The 22,773-nt window shown below is 33.2% G+C and overlaps 1 protein-coding gene and 1 long non-coding RNA gene across 2 annotated transcripts; both read right to left on the bottom strand.

The window, feature by feature from the left end:
- LOC109357821 (beta-amylase 1, chloroplastic-like) lies at positions 752-7,026 on the bottom strand. The gene is made up of 4 exons (XM_019601878.1): positions 6,501-7,026; positions 2,251-2,461; positions 2,004-2,114; positions 752-1,742 (listed from the first exon to the last, which is right to left on the bottom strand). The coding sequence occupies exons 1-4, from the start codon at positions 6,974-6,976 to the stop codon at positions 1,035-1,037; spliced, it is 1,506 nt and encodes a 501-aa protein (XP_019457423.1). The 5' UTR covers positions 6,977-7,026; the 3' UTR covers positions 752-1,034.
- LOC109358156 lies at positions 21,881-22,334 on the bottom strand. Its single transcript, XR_002108919.1, has 2 exons — positions 22,252-22,334; positions 21,881-21,939 (listed from the first exon to the last, which is right to left on the bottom strand). It is a non-coding gene; the product is annotated as an uncharacterized LOC109358156 (long non-coding RNA).

The following is a 22,773-nucleotide window of genomic DNA, read 5'->3' as shown; positions in this document are numbered from 1 at the left end:
TCAACGCCCCAATGACATTAAAATATTTGTAGAGAAACTTAATAAATTAACATGGAAAGTTAATTCAACAATCCTACTCAAGATTGTTTTGCTACAAGCTAAAATCATTGGTGTGAATTGCTGCATCAAGATATGCTATCAGTAGCATTCAGTGATTTGAAAGACTTTGACTCAGTTGAAACAAATGATTTAAAGACCCGTGAAATTAACAAAACAAATGGGAGTATAGAGAGCAGATACGGATACATGTGTCAGATATAATATGTATCTGATACATTGATATACATTTTTTAAAATATAAAATACGATACGTTTAGAGATGCATGTGTAAAATATAATTAAAATTATAAGTGTAATTCAAAATATTCAAAGTAAAAAATATAATGGAAATTGTAAATCATTGTCTACCAAGTACCAAAACTAAAAAATATAGTAGAATAAATCATAAAATTAATAAAATGTATCATATTATTTTTGTTGTTGAAAATATATCAGATACTTATCTTTAATTTTTTATTTTTTTATTTTATTTTGGATGCTATAGGGATACGTATCCTTCACGAATCTAAACGTATCCATGTCAGATATATATCCGTCAGGAATCTGAGCGTATCCATATTGGATATCGACACGTGAGAGTATTCGACATATCTGTGCTTCATAGGCGAATATAAATATGATCTCCAATTCAATTTTTCTTTTCCAGATAAGAAAATGAAATATCCTATAGCCCTTACACTATGGAATAGATTAAATAATGACATCTTTTCTTCACCAGTTTAATGATGTTAAAATAAGGGAATATGACATTAGAGTACATCCAAATTAATACAACATTGTAATACACTTTCACAGCCACAAATCAAGGCTACCCTAAAACTTTCATGGCCTACTTGTGACTTTTTTCTATGCGCTATGAAACATAATGGAAGTTCCAATAATTCTTAGTGCATCAGTGCTGCAGCCTCTTGCACAAGAGGCTGGGTAACATGGACAAAATGTTCAGCTTCCCTCTCCACCTGCTCCCAGCATTTCTAGGTGCCTTTCCCTTCTTTGATCTTCTTCACAAATGCCACAAACTTCTTCCAGTTATCTGGTTGAAACAACTGCAGATTCATCCTCCGGTATGTGAATGCACACATCTTCCTATCATCTGAGTTACCATCAACATCCAACTGTGATGCCTTTATTACCTGCTCATATGCATACTCATCATACAGCGGCAACGCATTTTCACCTGCAAGAGGGATCTGTGCTTTCTGCGTAGCTAAGGCCACTTGCTTCACAAGCTTCTCGGGTGCACATTGAGCATCTTGACGCTGCTCATGATCACGCATCTCAATGCATGTGAGGTTGAAAATAGCGCCGTGGCGTGCCAGCATTTCAGAAATTGGGAGGTAGCCATCACGAAACCGGGTGTTGTAATATCCAGCTGTGAGTTCTGGTGCATGAGACTCTGTACCATAGTGCCAGTGAATACCTGCAATCTTCACTGATATTTTAACTCCGGTGTTGTCGAAGATTGAATTGGCTGATGTGAGAATCCTATCACCATGATCTAACAGCATTTGAGAGTACCAGGTAAGGAAAAGTTGTCCATATTCGCTATCCCATCCTCCACTGCGAAAAAATGTAGTGTCTTCTGGCCAGTTGTTATACTCGCCAGCATCAGTAGGGCCTGTGCTTCCCCATTCATGCTTACCCTGAGCTTCTGCATAAGCTTTTAAGCTGCTCAACATATACTGCACCATTGTAAAGCAAAGAAAATCAGAAATATTACAAAGTTAAATAACATGTCTATATAATTAGGAAAATGATCAATTCATATCACTTTCTATCCGCAGTTCTGCACCTTTATTTTCACCTACTTTATGAGTTATAACCATTTAATGAAGTATTTAACTTTGGAAACAATGGTTACATGATCAATGTTATTATAAGTAGGTGTAAAGAGGGTTATCAAACAAAGAAAAAATGAGTATGAAACAGAGTAAAAAGCAAACCTCGTCATAGCATTGGAAAGCACCAATTCCTGGGAATCTCCATGTCCCACTTTGCTCTGGGTATGAAGGGTAACGCAGTTCACCAGCTGGTCCCATCCCAACTTGGATTTCCTGAATTGATCCATTAATGTAAGTTCAGGTAAGAAGTTTTATATCGCAACAAACAACAGTAAGATATAAAAGAGCATGGAGCTCCCTACTGAACAAAAGTAAAAGGAATATGTAAAATTGGGCAACTGATATTTACCACAATGGTTTCACCAAGAAGATGTTTGAAATTGTCTCTGAAAGCATTCATGAAATCAGCATAACATTGAACTGGTGTTCGGCCCTTGAGTACTGGCAAGGTATCACAACCAAGTGATACATATTCATAGTTTCTTCTTCCCCATTGATCAGTATATGCAAGATCAGGATCATTATCAATCTCTTCACCAACCCATCTGGGCAAGGGAATCCTGCACACAAGAAGAAATCAATAAATTGGTCATTTATTGTTAGAGAAAAACGTATACACCCGAACTATAAAAGTTTTTTATACTGTCACTAAGTTATCAAACATTTATCTTTTAATTATCATCGACTTTTAAATATAAAATTAATACAAATGAATGATGGATGACGTATTAATCAAACATAGTGTTATACTACAATATGTGGCAAGATCTATAAATAATATCTATATTTCTATACTACTTAATAAATGAAAAACACAAAATAACAACATATGATGTAATTTATGTTTTACCTATTTTACTCTTTATAATTTATAATTTCATATTTATGTAAATTATAACTATTTCAATGTAAATAATGTTTCTTCTATAAACTGCTAGACATTTATAACATATAAATTACACATTATAAATAATTGGAAATTCTAATGAATTTAATAAAATATTTACAATTTAATCTTTAGTATGTTGATATAATGGACAAGACTATTTCTCTCTCATACAAACACTTGTGTGTGTCTCTTATATAAACATATAATAAAATTATCTAAATTCAATTGCATGTGCTCTAACGCGGTTGATCATGTGACACAAACACAATTATCTACCATATTATTAATTAAAAAATCCTAAGATCAATAGAAATTTCATCTTGTCTACCTGCATAAAATAAATTAAGATATTGGGTCCACTAACCACAGCGTAGATAAAGGCATAGCTAGTTAGCTACTACACTTTTTTTTATAGCGATGCCGGCATTAATCAATCGAAACCACGACCTTTTTTCCATGTATTATTAATATTGTATTGAATATCATAGTAATAAAATAATTCAAAGAATGATTCACTTATTAAATCATATATTAAAATAAATTTACAAATATAATATATAACTTAATTAATAAAATGACTTATTGACCGTTGATGTTACAAAAAGTTCAAGATTTGAAAAATATGAATTTTTTATAAGCAAACCAATTTTAACATATACGATATGATTTGAACAATTTTGAGTGATTTAATTATGGGAATACAATTTCATGTACCACTTAATATGATTAGTTGAAAAATTAATATTAAAGATGGAAATTTAATAATCAAGTATTTTTTTTTCTGATCAATCACATTAAGTAACATAAAAATGACACACTTTATAAAACAGAGGATGTGTTCCCTTTAATTATATTTTGATACAATTATATGAGAGAAAATGTATGCATTGATAGTGTATAAGTTTTTCATTGTCATTATATTATTTATCATTAATATTTAATCATAGTTGACTTTTCAAAAAAAGTAGTCCAAATAAATAAATATGATGTAGTGTATACGTATAAATATGTATAATGATAGTGTTAGATTTTTCACTCCTATTATATTATCCTTATATTATCCTGATATGGCAACTAATTAACCAATGTATCCGTTAAACCAACCAATATAATATTTATAACCATATTCTCTTGTATTTTATTTAATGATGTTTAAAACTAAAAAAATGTATACATAGACATTGTATAAATTTTAAACATTGATACTGTATTATTTATGAACATGTTTAATATCACTTAGTTTATAAGAAAAGAAAAAAATAATAGAAATGAAAGATATGTGATGTAGTAGTAGTATATAAAATTTTCCAATGATAATCCATAAATATTAAATTAAATGAAGTAAAACTGGCTATGCCATTCTCAACACGCCTCCTTTAATAATCACTATACTATAATGGGTTGTGCATAACACCTCAGTGTTTGACTTCCTGAATGGTGTACTGATATTATTTAAAAAATTTAATCATTACTTCTAAACTCATTAAAATTTGTGCTAAACTTAAAATAATAATTAAAAAATAAAAATATTTCGTTGAAAATTAATATGAACCCCAAAAGACAATTACAGATATTTCTTTCATTTAAATTCTGGTTATTTTTAATTGCAAGAATTCATATAAAAAGACAATTAAAACCAAAATTCATATGAATGAAAAAAATGTAAATCTATAATCTTATCTTATGATTCTCAAGAAAGGCATTCCCTTATTTGAGTATTTACCTAGAAGAGCTTATAAAATAAATCACCAATCTTTTTATAAGTATATTTCTGCTTATTTCGATAAGTGTTCATCCGAGAATCTCTTATTAAAGGGGTGTTTAACAAGCTGTAATCCAATCGCGCACAGTCATTCATCATAAAAGATGAGCTAGCTAATCTAGTTTATTTTATTTTCGTACATAGCTACCGTAGTTTGTAAGAAATAAAAAAGTAGTATCATCCATATAAGTATGAAATAGTTATCAAAATAATTTTGGATTGAAACCAATATAATACTAAAATTTAACACTTGTTTTTTTGGAAGCCAAATCAAATTTCAAAGTCACTTTATATTGAACAGTAAATGAACATAGATAATTAACCCAAAACAATAATTTAACAATATAAAAACTAAATAAAAGTACTACAACCAATTTTTGGATTCATTAGGTAATATAGCTGGTTAACATGGCTAAATTCATTGCTTTCGATGGTTTAGAGAAGAAAATTGAGAAAGAGTATGAGTGGAAAGAAAAAAATGAAAAAAATTAGCTGATTGTAAATGTTGTTTGGTAAGAAAGAAATATGAAAGAATTAGAAGAAAAGAAAATATATTTTTTAACTAAAAAACCATACTACTCTTTAAATAATAGTGAGGATTCGATAAAGTTAAGGGCACTATTAGAAATTTAAAAAAAAAACTCTTCCCTTTACCCTTTATTTCTCGAGATGAGGAGAGAAAACGAGAAGAAACGTTTATTTTTCATCATTTGGTTGCAAAGAAAACAAAGGAAGGAAAGAAAAAATAGCTTGGGACCCACTAAAAGCTTTTCCTCTCGAGAGGAAATGAATGGGAAAATCAAATTGACTCTTAACTTATATTAATAAGGTTTGTATTTTGTTGTTTAAACATTTTTTCTTTCACTAATATACATTTTTTCTTTCTTTCATATCATATAATTAAAAAATCACTATTTTTTACTATGTTTCTTTTCTTCAAGTTTCATTTCATACATTTTCCTCTTAAACCAAATATAATGTAAATCAAATTATAACTTTATTATCTACCACAAAAATTAAAATTTTATTATTTATCAAAAAAATTATAACTTTATTAAAATAATTAATTTATTTCTTACATCCTTGTAAACTTTTTAGATGTATTAAAAAAATTTAAGCTAGTTTTATTGCTTTGATTCTTTTTTATATTACGATAAAAGAAGATATGATACATACCTTTATGTTTTCTTTTCCGCATTTGCTGAAAGATTGAAATGAAGAAAGCAAACAAATACAATAATATAGTGGAACTTATGTCTTCATGTTCTTGTCTATGTCTTTTTCATTATTAGTTATAAGAGTGTAATAACTATGTATTGTTAATGTAAAGATTTATACACATTCAATATATTACCACATTAATTTGTATTACTATTATTTTTTGGAAAAGTCAATGATGTTAAACATGAATGATAGATAACATAACGACAATGTATAAAATTCATATATATTTTTCTCTAATTATAAGTATATTTTTCGCTCCACTTTCCTTCCATTTTCTACCATATCAAACAACTAAAAAATCACCATATTTTCTACTCATTTTCTCTTGTTCATTTTTTCCTTCCTCAACTTTTCTTTCCTTAACTTTTCATTCCTAAACCAACATAGTATAAAAGTTGGTGAGTTCCACCACTTTTATTTTCTTTATCTCCTACCAAATGAGAGAAAGATTATCTTTCTCCTTCAATTCTCTTTTTCCATTATCTTTCTTTGCTAATTCTCTCCAACAAAATAGAGACTAAATGTGTTAATCTAATTTTACAAAATTAGCTTTGATTCATTAATTTTCCTTTTTCTACTGCATATTAATCATTAATGAGATTTATTTTGATAAAAAATCAATCAATATAGTTAAGTATTTTCAATGTTATTATTAGAAAGAAGCAGAATGAATCAATGAGCATAGGTAGTAGTAAAGAAGAGAAGAGATGGAAGAAACACTAACGTGCAAGAATCACCGACGTTACCGCCACATCGATGAAACGACATCATCGCCTGCACCTTCAACTCGTGCTTCTTCGCCATTTCCATCAGTTCCATGTAACTGCTCCAATTATACTCTCTAGGACCTTCTCTCTCCACCAATCCCCACCACACATTTATCATCACTCCCTCCACCTCGGCGCTCTTCAGTGCCGTCAACGCCGCACTCGTCGCCTTCTTCCGATTCACTTTATTCTCCATCGTCACGCTATCCAGCGGCATCAACACGTACACCGGAACTCCGCTCCCCGCCTTCGCCGCCGGTGCTTGGGTAGCGAACGCCTGGCACGCCACCGACAGATCTGCCGAATCAAACTCCGACGGAGATTTCCAAACTGCGGCCGAGATAGCCATCGCCGTGGAGTCTCCGGAAGTGGAATCTGAGGAAATCGGAGTAGCGGCGTGGTTTCCGATCTGGTGAGTTATGTTCAATGCCATTCTTTTTTGTTTTGGTGGAAAATCAGAGAAAACGTGAGAAGATGTTGCGAACTTGCCTTATACAGTCGTTTGGTTTGCATAGGTGGAATAAAAAAAGTGAAATATTTTTGTTTCTGGACACATTTCCCTATTATTTTATTGGACTAAGTAATGATCGAATAAAAAATATTTTTTGATAAATTATAAGGAGTAAAAAATAAAATGATACATTTTTTTAGTATAGAAGATGTCCAGACTTATTTTCTATACACAAACTAAAGGGATTTGGCTTTCTAATGTGTACTGTTACACGTTTACAACTACAGTTCACTATTTAAAAAAATGTCAAATCACTTTAAACTTATATGAACTTCTTGAATTAATATATTCTATCTCATTTTCTTATGTCTAATCTATTATCAATGATAAGATTTGGATAATCATGTGTCAAATAAATATTAAATTACTTTTTTAAATTTAACAACATTATATATATACTAATATTTGATTGATTGAGAATAAAATGATAAAATCATTTTGTTCAGAGAATATGTTTAATGAGTTAGAAGGACCTCTTGCCATGGTCGGAATGATCATAATTTTAGTTGCTCGGTTAGCCCTAAACATTATCAACTTATTAATGAGTTACATACATGTTGGGTTATTCAAATAAGATGAACAAAGTTGGGGCGTGCATGCCTCCACAAATATCAAATTTTGTGATTGGAGCCTCACTTTGTTGATATCACGAATTACTACCAAAATTTGGAGTGCTAATATATATTTTGCTTCAAATTGAGACATACTTACCTTGTACATATTTCAGGATATGAATGTCTTCAATTCAACGTTATGCAAATTAAATGACTCCACGGTCTTTTGATATGGAAGCATGATAAAGTGTTTATTAGTGAAGCTGCAGTAGTATGATTATTATATTTCAGATCACATTTTTAAGTAAAAAGGTAAAAAAATTAAGAGATATGATAAGGGAGGCATATAAGGGAAGTGAATAAAAAAAGAAAGATAAACTTTAAATATTAGTATTTACTAAAAATGAAAAGTTGGAATATATATGTCAGAACATAAAATATTATTATAATGCAACCGGTGAGATGTAGCTAATCAAATATTATAGTATAACTAATTACACATTGATATAGTGATGTAAAGACTTATTGGATATCAATGTTGATGGTTTGATTTTTGGGAGTAACATGTGTTGGAAGAAACAACCATAAATTTCGAAAGAGATTAGTTCCTTACCCAAAAAAGTAAAGAGTAACCTTAGTAATATCAAAAAATATTTTTTTACAACATATGACTTCAATGTTTAATCTAAGTGTGAGGTATTAACACGACTTAGACGTTTCTTCTTATATCTCCATGCAACCTAAATCAGAGGGATCTCCAATAATGTGATTCATGTTCTTTTCTAATAAGAGAGAATGGTTGGTAACTGATGTAAAATGGTTGGTGATGAGTGCCTGGTAGAAGGTGAAGGATCCGGGGATTTGGCCGAAATATTGTCTGGACCCGCCAGGGGAGGTACCTGAAAAGGTTCTCCGATGATCAATGTTCTTTTGTATTAAGAGATAATAGTCAGTAACTGATGTAGAGTGGTTGGTGATGAGTGCCCGGTAGAAGGTGAAGGATTAGGGGATATGGCTGAAATGTCGTCTCGACCCATTGGGGGAGGTACCTGAAAAGGTTCTCCGACGATCAAGTCAGTTCAGTATTCTAGAGAGATAAATAGAGTAAATAAGAGAGAATTTGAAGCAATAAGTGTAGCAATAAATGAGGGAATGAGGAATTAATTACTCCACGTGTGATCTCTTCTATTTATAGAGTTCAGGGCATGCTGAGAAGACATCTTGCCATTGGCCAGCATCTAACAGGTACAATGGACGTACTCTGGTTGTTCTTGCCTGTTTTGCGGATCTGTTGTTGTCGAATTATCGGGGGTGTAACACCCCGAAAATTTCTCCAACAATATTGCCAAAAAATGTGTAATTTTTTTTGTAATGTAAAATTCTTCCATTTACATTTGATTCCTTTTCGGGACATCATGTTAAGTAACCTAAATTGTGGAAAAGATAACAATCGTTACGTAATGGTAACCTAAAGCCACTTAATATATATCGTGGAATAATTCTTTATTTAAAACAATTGTAAAAGTTTATACAAAATTAAAGCGGAATACGTCATGGTCCAAACTGAAAATATATACAATAATCTGGTTTATTCAAAACATCCAAAATACCCTACATAGATACCCACCTCAAGGGCAACTAGAAATGAAAATGAACACTAGTGACTAGCTCCGATGTTAGCGAGTGTACTAGGACACTCACTAGGGTCCTTCTCCGTCTCAAAATCGGAGGAGAGATCCACCACCTCAATGGAGTCCTCTATACATACTAACTCCGCATAGTCTTCCTCTTTGGCTTTCAGCTCCTCCTCATCCAGGTCATTGGACGTACCCCGTGACTTACTTCCCACTCCCACATCTGCCTGAAGATCGGGCAACATCTGTCTAGTAGCTCTCTTTCCTAGTGGGGAATTGGGCACATCGTCTCTACTCTGTCTCCTCGTAGATGATCTAGCAGTAGTGGGTTCGTGAGGAATCACATATTAAATGAGTGGTGTAGTAGGTGCAAATCTTTGAGCAGGTAAGGTGAAAGAAGCCTCAAAGTTCGCATACTGTAAAGGGAAGCGCATCGTAGAGCCATAACAACCCATCTCTAACTCTAAGGCACAAGGGCATGTGTAGGTGCATCAATGTCCATTACTGCTCCATGTCCCCTACAAGGACATCGAGAATTGGTAGCTCCGAATCCTCGCGGTACGGTCCATCTGAACGAGAACGCGAACCGAAGACAAACAGAAAGAAGAGAAAAGAGAGTAAGACATCTAATGAATATTATTCATTGACGGCATAAAATACACGGAATATCACATCGAGACAAACACACATAATATACACAATATATATCATAGATATAATGCACAATGATGAATGATGTTATAACTCGGATCATGAGGATCAATATCCACGATCTCAATGTATGAATGTTATTCTTATTTCATTCATTCTTACACCAATATCCCCCCAATATACTATTTGGAAAGAACTAAGAGTACACGTCCCATAACAAGCCGATTTGAATGCACCCAAAATAAATTATTCATCGCAATGATATATGATCAATCGGTTCCAAAGAACTGTCTATTTCTGGACGGTTTCGTATCAAACACTTTTAGGACATCCCTCTCATTGATCCTGATTGCAAAGAGGGGTTGTCAGAGATCGTCTAGTTTGCGCTGTGAGAACTGTCTGATCCAACAGAATACCTCATCCAGAAATACAATGGACTCATTCCACCTAGACTCTCTCTCAAGACTAGGTATTTGTATAAGTTTGTCAATTTGGGCACCAGACTCCATCATATGAGCCACGATATCTCCGAAGTGTAAATACACTTCACACCCAAGCTAGGGCTATTGCCTAAGCAATAAATCAATAAAAACAGTCAAAAATATGGTATGTCTCTCGCTCAAGCGAAAGACTATCGATCAAGCGACGAACTCATCAAAACAGACTCAATTCTCTACCGGGCTCTCGCCCAAGCGAAAAATCCACAAAAAACTGTTCAAAATCACCCATTGGGTCTCGCCCAGGCGACCCGATATTCAGTTGGAAGACCGGCCTTGCGACTTAGGGGAGACAAACTCGATTTCTACCTTTCCCGATTGATTTGTTGTCGCCGCTACGTTTTTTTCGGTTGAAACATAGAACTCTATTTATGCCCGAAATGGATAATAATGGTCTATAAACAAAATTCTGAGCCCAAGAGTCGATTACAGATTGGGGAAGGTATTAGCACCTCATCCGCCCATATTAAAACGATACTCTCGCTAATCAGATGTACTTTTATACCCTTAAAAAAATTATTTAAACATTTAATATAATTAGTGGAACATAATATTTTATTTTTTATTTTTGTGTCTGACAAGAGTTTATCTTGCTCCTACGTATCCTTGAGTGCAATAGGAAAATCAAGACTACGTAGTTCTGGTTCGAAAATTGGTTGGTTAAAATATAATTTGATTTTTATCGTCTTTAAGATAGGCGAAACAGTAAAAGCTAATGTCCACATCGCACCAAATCTTAAATAGATATTTAAAAATAGTTAAAAATTTAATCTTGTGCGATATAGATGAAGCAGCAAAATCTAATGTCCGCAGCATATCTAATCTCACATAGATTTTTTAAATACTTAAAATTTAATCGTTTGCGAGATAGATGAAGCAGTAAAACTAATGTTCGCATCGCATCTAATTTCAAATATGTTTTTGAAAAGTAATTGAAATTTAATTGTTTGCGAGATTGACGAAGCAACAAAACTAATGCTCACTCTGTATGTTGTGTAAGATATGCGAACTATGGATGCCCTCTCACTCTCTGCGTTTTACTCTACTATGTTACAATGTATGTTTTTGGACTCTCTCTTGCTATCACTGTGTATGTATAATCTGGTATATATTTTTGTGTGCACTTGATATCTCTATATATGCTCTCTGATTTCCCTTTATTGCTCCAATTAAGTTGATTCTGTAACTGAATTCCATATGTCTTATGATTTGCATTTTTTGGAATTTCTATACTGTTTCAGTTGTCAAATGTCATGTCTGATTTCTATCACTGATTTAATATGCTCCTTATTGCTATTGATTCAAATGTAACTGCCTTTAGCTATCTTCTTTTGATGACCAATCTTCAGATTTTACTTGACATTTGTTTTGAGTAGCCAACACTATATCTTTTGCAGGTGGTAAAGCTATGTCATCCTCTTCAAAGCAAATCCTTTTGTGCATGAAAGCATTAGGTTGGAGTAGAACATTGAAGAGAAATATGGAATGATGGTAACTTAAATTCTTCATAGTTAATTTCATTTTTGTAACTTTTCATTTGCAAATGCTTCTTATTATAAATTTAAGTAACCGATTGATGGCAAATGTAACACCAATGTCTTCTTCTATTTTCATTGGGAATTATGATAAACGTTTTTTTTGTCTCTTTTATTGTTTTTTTATAACCAATGTATTAAAGCAGAACCACCAATTAATTACTGGAATTAAAAGTGAAACCACTAATTAATTTCTTAAATTAAAGTGAAACCGAAAAGCTAAAGTGGATTGAAACTGACAGTAATTTATTGGCCATTGGTTAATGTTTAAAGATAAAATCAGTTTTGAGACATCTAAAGTATATTTTTATTTTTATTTTTTGTTGTTTTGAAACTTGTGCAATTTTTTATTGATTTTATGATCAATGTATTAGTATGTAATTGTTAAAAAGATGAACATTAGAAAATAAATTCTTATTCATGAAAAGAGACATGAGTGTCCCACTATTTATGACTTCAAATCTTTGGGGATGGCGATAGAGTTGTATTACATCATTGTGCTAGTACCAAGATGACAATCTGGAGTGACTTAAGCATTTCTTAAACCATGACATTTCCTTGAAAGCAGACCAGTCTTGAGTTAATCAGATATTGCACTTTGCTTTTTAATTGATCACAATCATCTGTGAAGTGACCAATTGCCCCAATATGATATTCATAACTAGTGTTTGAGTTGAATCCTAGTGGGTATGGGGGTTTGAGCTTCTTTGAGGGGATAAGAGTCAGGAATGATCTTTGAAGAAGTTGCGGCAATAACTCAGAATATGACATTGGGATTGGATCATACAAACTCTTCCTTTTTAGCTTCCGGGGCCGCCCTTCTTTACCATTGTAAAAACATAACATGATTGTTGTGGTAAATAAGGCATTTGAGGTTGACTAAGGGTCTTTGTGAATGCGATTTCTTCTTCCATATCTTCACTTGCAAGATCACTTTGGAATAACCTGTTGGCTGAGTTTTCCTTAATCTTGTTATTTTTGGAGTGATTCTCAATTCTCTCGCCTATAGTTATCAAATGACGAAAATCTGAATAGACATTTCCAACCATCATATCAAATAAGGAAGATTGTAGAGTATTAATAAATATTGAGACACTCTCTTCATCATACAACTTGGGCTTCACCTGAGCGGCCAATCCCGCCCATATTTGGACATACTCCCTAAGGTCTCATCATTTCTCTTGGACATCTTCTTGAGTAGCATCCTAACATGATCTTAGTCAATATTGTAGTTGTATTATTTAAGGAAAGCGTTACACAAATCCTCGAAACATTTGATATGAGAACATTCAAGATGCATGTACCAAGTGACGACAGCTCCAATAAGTTTCTCTTGGAAAATATCGATTAGAAGATTGTCACTTCGATATAAGGAGTCATTTTCCTAGCATACATGGTGAGATAATCCTTAGGACTAGAAGTTCCTTGATATTTCTCAAATTCGGGCATCTTGAACTTTAGTGGCAGTATCACATTTGGGACCAGACACATGCTTGTAACGTCCTTCAAACTATATGAACTTGCTTCCTCAATAGCTTTAATTCTCTCTTCGATTGCCCTAATCTTCTCCCAATCTTGAGGATTTGTAACATTGCGGGATTGAGACGAATGATTGGGTTTACCATCAACAACTGGGATTTCCATATGATAGGAATTTTGCAAATATGTCCTTGAGGATGGTGTACCAATATGAGCAACTGGTTTATCTTGTGCAGTCTCTGAAGCAAGATCTTCCTTCCTTCTTAGATCGTCTCAGATGAGTCCAATAATATCACCTTTAAAAACAAATTTTCAACTCATGAGTGTCCTTGATAGTGATTTATGTGTGAGGTACATGAATGATTGAGATGTATGAATGACAGATGATATATTTTTTTATTTATGGAATATGCATGCATGTTATTATCTTCCTTCTTTTTGAATTCATATGAAGATTCATGAATTGATTTATTTTTACGATAATTTGTGGTGGTGTATGCATGTTATGTTGGTGCAAGAAATGCAACATTTGAATAATTTTTATATTTTTTGAATTTATGCATACACATTTTTACTTTTTAGTATTAAATATTTAATTTTTATATATTTCATTTTAGAGAATTATATAACTTTTTTCGTATATGATATTATAATTTTTTGATAAAAATATAAAAATAAATTGTGATATTATTAAAAAATGCATTGGTAGTTTGGTATATTTAGTGAATGTAACTTCCTCTAACCTTCATTTATATTTTTTATTGTATGCAAAAATATTGTAATAATTATTAATTATAAGGGCAAAATAGATAAATAAGAATTATGTTATGTAGGTAGTTATAATATGTTTTAGCTTTATATATAGTATAGATAGATGTAGATGAATGTGTGATGACATATTATTTTTGTATGAATGAATAGATGAATGTTTGATTGATGAAAATTTATTTTTTTGCTTTTTAATTTTCTGAAACGTATAAATGAATGTGTGAATGATATTTTTGACTTTTGACTCATTATATGAGTGGATCAATGTGTGAATGATATAACTTTTGGAATGATGTATAATTTTGTGAATCTTTGAATTATGCATGTATAAATGGATGAATGATTTATTTTTTATGAATGTTTTGATGATGTATATCTTGATAAATGTGCGAGTGAATGACATGCATGAACTTGATATACTGGTGTTAATGCATTTTGAATGCCCTTTGGGTATGATACCCTATTTTGAGGAACTATAACCTTAGTTATAGTATAATAAAAAGTCATGATGAATTTGACACCTATTATACTATTAAGGCCAACTCTGAGTTAAATTATAAAGATGTGAGCTTATTAAGATGGAAGAGAATATATCCCTAGGGCGATGAGCCCATCGACAAGAATGAAAATTGTCCCCAGGTTGTTGAGCCCATAGTAGTGAATGAAAAATTATCCCTAGGGTGCTTAGCCCATGCTAGGGAACGAAAATTTGTCCCTAGGGCGCTTAGCCCATGGTAGGGAAAATTTGTCTCCTTTTCAGCAACGACGATGGAGATTCAGAGACGTTAATGATTGGATAGAAACCGATTGAAGGGTGTTAAGGACATATGCCGCATCAACCGGGACCACTTCCTTCAGTGTTATGCGTGATGGCTCGGAGGAGAGGTAATCATCTTCCTCATCCTTACTTTTATGATTTCTTTTAAAAAACAGTGGCTACGGATACTTGGTGTGCTCATTGTGTGATTTTCAATTAGATGTGTGAGGAACATGTTAAAGTTCAAAGGGCTATACTATTTAGTTTTGGATTTGTTATGGCTGATATGTTAGTACTAAGCTGGTAGAAAATTCATGGTTTCCTTCATAATAGAACTATCATAACCATTCCAATTATGTTCTTTGAATACATGATAAATGGTTATGGATTAAACCCTAGACTTATGTTATTGATATGAGCATAAGGATATGTTATTCGCAATGAATAATGTTCATTTCTGTTTGTTAGTACTTGAATGAATAAGGTGGGTGACTTACATAATTATGCTTTGTTCTCTTTTCCCTTTTGTCTGTTGAATCATTGCTCCTAGATGCTCTCTTTTCTCTATCTCTGTTATCTGTATGTTGTATAAGATATGCAAACTCTGGATGTCCTCTCACTCTCTATGTTTTACTCTGCTCTGTTGCAATGTATGTTTCTGGACTCTCTCTTGCTATTATTGTGTATGTCTAATCTGGTATATATTTTTGTGTGCACTTGATATCTCTATATATGCTCTCTTATTGTCCTTTATTGTTGCAATTAAGTTGATTTTGTATCTGAATTCAATATGCCTTCTGGTTTGCATTTTTTGGAATTTCTACACTGTTTCAGTTGCCAAATGTTGTGCCTGATTTCTATCACTGATTTAATATGCTCCTTATTGCTATTGATTGAAATGTAATTGCCTTTAGCTGTCTTCTTTTGATGACCAATCATCAGATTTTACTTGGCATTTGTTCTGAATAACCAACACTATTTCTTTTGCAGGTGATAAAGCTATGTCATAGTCAAAGCAAATCTTTTTGTGCGTGAAAGCATTGGGTTGGAGTAGAACATTGAAGAGAAATATGGAATGATGGTGACTTAAATTCATCATAGTTAATTTCATTTTTTGTAACTTTTCATTTGCAAACGCTTCTTATTATAAATTTGTGTAACCGGTTGATGGCAAATGTAACACCGTTGTCTTCTTCTATTTTCGTTGGGAATTATGATGAACGTTTTTTTTGTCTCTTTTATTGTTTTTTTATAACCAATGTATTAAGGCATAACCACCAATTAATTACTGGAATGTCTGGTGTGGCTGGTCTAGTGGCCAAGCATGTCTGGCTCAACCAGGCGTGGCTGGTCCAGTGGCCAGGCGTGTTTGGCTTGCCCAGGCGTGACTGGCTTGCTCAGACGTGGGTGGGCCAGTGTCCAAGACACTCTCAACCATTTGGGCCACCAGATCGAATACCATCGCTGTTTTTGATCCATACTCGTTTTAGTTTCTCGAGTGGTATTCCTTCATGGATAACAACCACAATGTCGCGACCCGATTTTCGGTTGGAAGACCGGCTCTGTGACTTAGGAAGAGGAGAACTCGATTTTTACCTCTTCCAATTGATTTGGTGTCGCCACTATATTTTTTACGGTTAAAACGTAGAAAACTCTTAGTTTATGCCCAAATTGGATAAAAATGGTCTTTGAATAGAGATTCTGAATTCGGTAGTCGATTACGGATCGGGGAAGGTATTAGCACCCCATCCGCCCATATTAAAACGGTACCCTCGCTAATCAGACAGATTTTTATACCCTTAAAAATTATTCATTTAAAATTCAATTAGTAAAACAAAATATTTTTATTTTTATATTTGCATCTGACAAGAGGTTATCTTGCTCCTACGTATCCCCGGGTGCAATAGGGAAATCAAGACTACGTAGTTATAGTTCGAAAATTGGTTAGCTACTTTGGTTGATGGTTAGTGATTTGGAAAATACCGATAGGTTTGGAAGTATTGATTTATTGAATTGATTAATTTGATTTTTTTAAAATATATAATTATTTCGATTCAATGAGACTAATAGTTTAGAAGCGGTATTGATCGTAGACCTTCTCCTCATTTTCAGGGGAGTTGGAGATGACTTGAACCATAACCTCACTATAAAAATCTCATAAAATTTATTTGGTAAAATAGTTTCTAATTATTTATACATATAACATTTAGTGATAAAATAGTTTATTAATTATATATATATGGAATTAATAGTTTAGAGACGGCGTTCTTCTCATTTTCGGAGAAGTTAGAGACAACTCGAACCATAACCTTACTATAAAAATCCCATAAAATTTATTTGGTAAAATAGTTTCTAATTATATTTTTTATACGAAATTAATAGCTTAGTGGCGAGGGTGGTCGTAAGGAATGAAGTGCAGGAGGTTGTAGGTTCGAGTCCTACCATCAACAAAAAAAGGAGTTATAAGGTGGTTAGATGGTAGGGCTTAGGAGGTTGAGAGTTCGAGTCTCACCCACAATAAAATACTAACATACTAACAACTAACATACTAACAATTGTCGATAAAAAAAATAGCTCAGAGACGATGTTGGTCGTAGACCTTCTCCTCATTCTCAGAGAAGTTAGAGACAACTCGAACCATAACCTTACTATAAAAATTCCATAATATTCATACACATGGTAAAATAATCTTTATTAAGACAAATATTAGTGTAGTTTAGATTAGAGTATACCATTGTTTAATAATCATAAGATATTTTTTGTGCTTAGTCATGATATATAAAACTTACTAGTCATTTTTCATTTTACTTAAGCCACACAAACTATTGATGCTGGAACAAATGAATAGAAATAAAAGATGAAGGTGCAAACAAATTATTAGATAAAATGGATGAAATCAGGTAAAAGGGGTTACCCTATTTATGCAGAGCAATCCAATTGTGATGGGAAAAGGGAATTCAAATCCCTAATCCCCAATTCCTCCTCCAATGGCCACGGCTTCAGCTTCCAAAGGAGGTGGTGGCGGGTTATGCCTTGTCGGTGGCGCAACTCCAGGCTTATGTCTTGTTCTCCAAATCTGTTGGTGGTTCGCGGTGGTTATCTTCTCCTCTACTCCTCTTTCTTCTTCATTCTCTCACGTCTAGGGGAATTGAAATCCCCAACTCCTCTTTCATCCTCTTCGATGTCGACTTTAAGTTGGTGGGGGAAGACGATGGTGTCGACCCCCTAAGGTTTCGTCGGCTACGCTGTGGCCTCAAAGCCATTACCTCAAATTTGAATCGGGTGGTTCACGACGGATCAACCTTTCTCCTATGGGTTACGGTGATTCCGAATCGGGTAATCATCGCTTTATTATTTTTTTGTCAAATCATTACCTTATATTGATTCTAGGTTTTCTTATCTTTTCGTGAACTCATAGAATTTCAATTGATCTTTACAGAATGATAATCCAAAGTTGTTAAAAAGATATTTGAGCAATCCTGCAATGCATCACTTTAAGGTAGTCAAACGTGTTATGCGTTACTTAAGTAGAACAAATGAGTACATGTTCACTTATCGGATGTCTAAAAATTTAGATATCATTGGGTACTCTGACTCCGATTTTTGGGTGTCTAGATAACAAACACTCCACCTATGGATATATGTTTATCTTGGCTGAAGGTGCTATCTCTTGGAAGTCTGCTAAACAGATGATCATAGCTCATTCAACCATGGTTGTGGATTTCATGGTTTGTTTTGAAACATCATACCATGGAAATCAAATTTTATTGACATCAAGTTTCTGGTTATTAAATAAAGTGTTCAAAATAGACAAATTTTCATAGAACATATATGGACAAATTTTATGCTAGCTAGTCCACTGGGTAAGAGTTTGGTACCTAAAGTCTTTCATGAGCATATTGCTTATATGAGTATTGCTCCTTTGGATACCTTAGTTCAGTGAGAGTCTATATGTTTTATAACTTACTTTGGATGTCATATATAGTTTTATGCATAATAAAGTTGATGGTTTATTGTTTTATTTTATAATAAAATTGATGGTTTATTATTCTATTTTGAACTTTTGTATTGTAACTATTGTGTTGCAATTAAGGAGTTTGGATTGATCTCACTAAAGAATAAAGAAGGACCAGTTGGAAATAGACATGTTTGAGATCACATTGCATGAAATTTCCATGTCACTCATCCATATTTGATCTATGTTATTGAGTATATTAATATGGTGATCATCGTGGTCGAGTCACACTTAAATGTGATGAAAGTTGCGGTGGTTCCATAGTTGATATATGAGATGAACCAGATTGTATTAAGGAGAAGTCTAAATGTAAATAACATATGAATGCGCGCCTAATGAACCTATGATTTAATTGTTTTAGGAAGATATGAAGCAGTGAGAGATTGTTAAAAATTTATAATTTCTAATTAAGGTGGACATCATATATTTGATACAATGATATCAACTATTTATTTCCGGGGTTACATTATAAGTGATCAAATTACTAGCACCCCTTAGATTTCTAAAAGCTGATAACGGATATGAGCTTAATGAGTGGATACCCATCAGGTTAACTTATAGGGGATAATGAGAACCCTATAAGTTAACGCATAAGGAAGGTTATGGTTTCCAACACACCAAATCAAATTCAGTTTTCTCTTCTCCCTGTCAGAGGGAAAACGCAAGTCCCAAGAGGAATCAAGGATTTGGTTGAGGAAGACCATCATACCAAAATCCATATCAGAAAACACAGATCATAAGAGTACATCTAGGAACATGGATCCAGGTATGACAATGCACCCTTTGTTTCATATATGTGTGTGAGAATCATGAGATTCAAGATCATAGGATTGATATTTCACCAATCATTAGGAATTCATAACATATTCAAGATACCAAGTCAGAAATTATTCATTGCAAGCATCTCCTTCCATTAAGGGAACTCCAATTCCATCTTCTCTGATGCTTTCCAATTTTCCATGCACAACAAAGACCATCTTCTTTATCAAACCACCCCGATGCAAAATTGTACTACCTTTTATGTATGTCTTTTGTCTTAGTGTTAGAATCCAAGGAAGGAACATGGTATCAGAATTAAACTCTAGGTAATACCTTTCCTTTTCTAAACTTTACTTTCACTACAATAACTCTTCTTCATTTACTTGCCTTTTCTGTTTCTTTGTTGTTGATCGTCTTGAGTCATTAGCACATCCTGGCTTGCAATGGAAAGCCAAGCAATTGAACACATCAATCCCCTCCAAGATCCGTCTTCACCCTTCTTCATGAATCATAATGAAAACCCTGGAGCCAACATTGTTTCTAAAATTCTCAATGGTGACAACTACCATTCTTGGTCCCGCGCCATGGCTATGTCCCTAAAGTCAATGAATAAGCTTCCACTGATGACCCAACCTTCATCTACTGGGACAGGTGTAACACTTTGGTTGTATCTTGGTTAATACAGTCCATTGATGCCTCAATTGCCCAAAGCATCTTGTGGATGGAGACAACCTTGGAAATATGGGAAGACTTGCATGAAAGATACTACCAAGGAGACGTTTTCCGCATTTCAGAACTCCTTGCATAGATATATACTTACAGACAATGTAATCTTAGCATAAGAGCCTATTATAATCATGTATAGGGCCTATGGAAGGAATTGGATAATTTTAGACCAATTTCGTCATGCACATGTATACATAAATGCACCTGCATTTTAATTCCCACAATTAAGGGATATAGAGATAGTGATTATGTTCTTTGTTTCCTTATGAGGTTCAATGACTACTATATCTATTACAATACTTGCATATTCCTCATCCTCAACCAATTATTCTCTATTGTGACAACCAATCAACAATCTATATAGTTGTAAATCCTGTATTTCATGAAAGAACAAAACACATAGAAGTTGGTTGTCATTCAGTCAAAGAGAAGATTCAAGTTGACTTGTTGCATCTACTGCCCATTCCTACTGGTTCATAAATAGTAGACCTGCTAACCAAGACATTATCTCCTCGAATGTTCCATCACTTATTCTCCAAGCTTGGGATGTTGAACATCCACATCCCAACTTGTGGGGGCCTGTTAGAATCCAAGGAAGGAAATCCTCATGCCATTATCCAATCCAAAGGGAATGAAGAAGGTGACACTAAAAGGAAAGCTGAAATAATGCCTCACACTCGTTTTTCACTTTACTTAAATTTTCTTAGTATTGCATTTTATGGCCTGCTTTTATAAAAAGCACATCTCATTAGTTTCCCTTTTTAGCATAACAGTTTGGAACTGGTTGTTAAGTTAGTTATCCTAACTAACTTAAGTTCCTAAAAATAGTTGTAATTCCTCTTGTATTATTCACTAATTCAATTCAATCAATTCGGAAGTATTATTCAATCTTTTGTTCATCATTCTTTCTCCTTGCATTTTACTTAACCAAGATGAGATACCATGTTTTGTTAGATGTCTCTCATTTCTATGCCTTGAAAGAATTTTATGACTATTTTATGGCTCTCTTTAATGGCATTTTATGTCACTTTTATGGCTTTGTTTCCAAGCATCCAATGCTTCATATCCAAGATACCAAGACTTTGCTTGCCTATAAAAGGACACATATAGAGAGCTTCAAAATCATCTTCACAACACACAACATCTCTTTCATTTACACATATATTGTGAGTGCATTCTTGGTGAGAATTCTTGTTCCATTTAATAGAGTATTTGTGAGAAAAAATATTGTCATTTGTCCTCGTCATTATAAGAGGATTTCTTGTACTCTTCCTTTTTACATAGTGGAATTTTGCTCTTCGCCCGTGGTTTTTTTCCCTCTCACACTGAGGGGTTTTTCCACGTTAAATCTTGTGTGTTATTTTCTTTATCCTTTACTTGCTTCTCTTTTTTTTCTCAATTGATTCAATCATGTGCTTCCGCATTGTGCTCTATCCTTAACATGTTTAATACTTAGTCTCTCACATATGACATCTAAGATAGGTTCATCCATTAGCACAAAAATTCTAACCTGTTGATGATTAAGAGTCATAAGTATTACTACAAATTGATTCAAAGCCATAAAATCAAATCAAATCAACAATGCAGACAACTTTCATGGTTTTTTCATGCACTCTGGCTTATGAAGTATCCTAGTTTTAGTTTATGAAGAAGCATAAAACTTTGCCTTTTAAATGGTTTACACATTTAACTCTATTTAATTCTAATTGGTTACAATCTAGTAAAGACCAATGGAAAACATAACATCAATGGAGAATCGTGCATCGTGATAAATTATGTAATTATAACTAATCATTTATGCCGCAAACATTTTAGTGCATACTTTTGTAACAAAATTGAAGAGATGGTGTCTTATGTCTCATTGGAGATCTTCTGGCAAATTCTCAGTAAACATTTCTTCATTCACCCCCTTATTGCAGCCCAGCTATACTGTTTAGCATGTCGATCTTTCATGCGTTAAAAACATAAAACCTACATGTTTTATTGTATAATAATTAATAGCTCCTCATATATGCACGTTCTTTCCACGTGATCTCTTTCTTCTATACTATATCGCTACAATTACTAGAGCTATGAACTTAATTTGTGAAAAGGGGATGAATAATGTTCTAGAAATTTAGAAAGCTGTAGTATACTAATAATAGAGAAGATAAGTATTATTTTCTAGATACAACATTAAAATAGACATAATGGATAGGGAAATGGATTACGTGACATGATGCCAATAAGATGTTATCAAGAGTTATTTCACACATCATTAAGTCAGAATTCGCATTTAACAACGGTCCTTTAACAACTCTTTCTAGCACTACGCTATTAAATATAATACTGAAGATAATTAAAA

The sequence above is a fragment of the Lupinus angustifolius genome, chromosome LG10 (assembly GCF_001865875.1).
Source record: "Lupinus angustifolius cultivar Tanjil chromosome LG10, LupAngTanjil_v1.0, whole genome shotgun sequence".
In the NCBI taxonomy this organism is placed as follows: domain Eukaryota; kingdom Viridiplantae; phylum Streptophyta; class Magnoliopsida; order Fabales; family Fabaceae; genus Lupinus; species Lupinus angustifolius.
The sequence above is the reverse complement of the archived record's forward strand: the minus strand, read 5'-3'. Positions and strand labels throughout refer to the sequence as shown.

Bases quoted from the DNA above. Each gene is read 5' to 3' on its own strand.
- LOC109357821 (XM_019601878.1), bottom strand. From the start codon at position 6,976: ATGGCATTGAACATAACTCACCAGATCGGAAACCACGCCGCTACTCCG. The intron at 2,462-6,500 runs GTTAGTGTTTCT...TCTTGTGTGCAG, and splicing joins AACGTCGGTGATTCTTGCAC to GATTCCCTTGCCCAGATGGG. The intron at 2,115-2,250 runs GTAAATATCAGT...GGATCAATTCAG, and splicing joins TTCTTGGTGAAACCATTGTG to GAAATCCAAGTTGGGATGGG.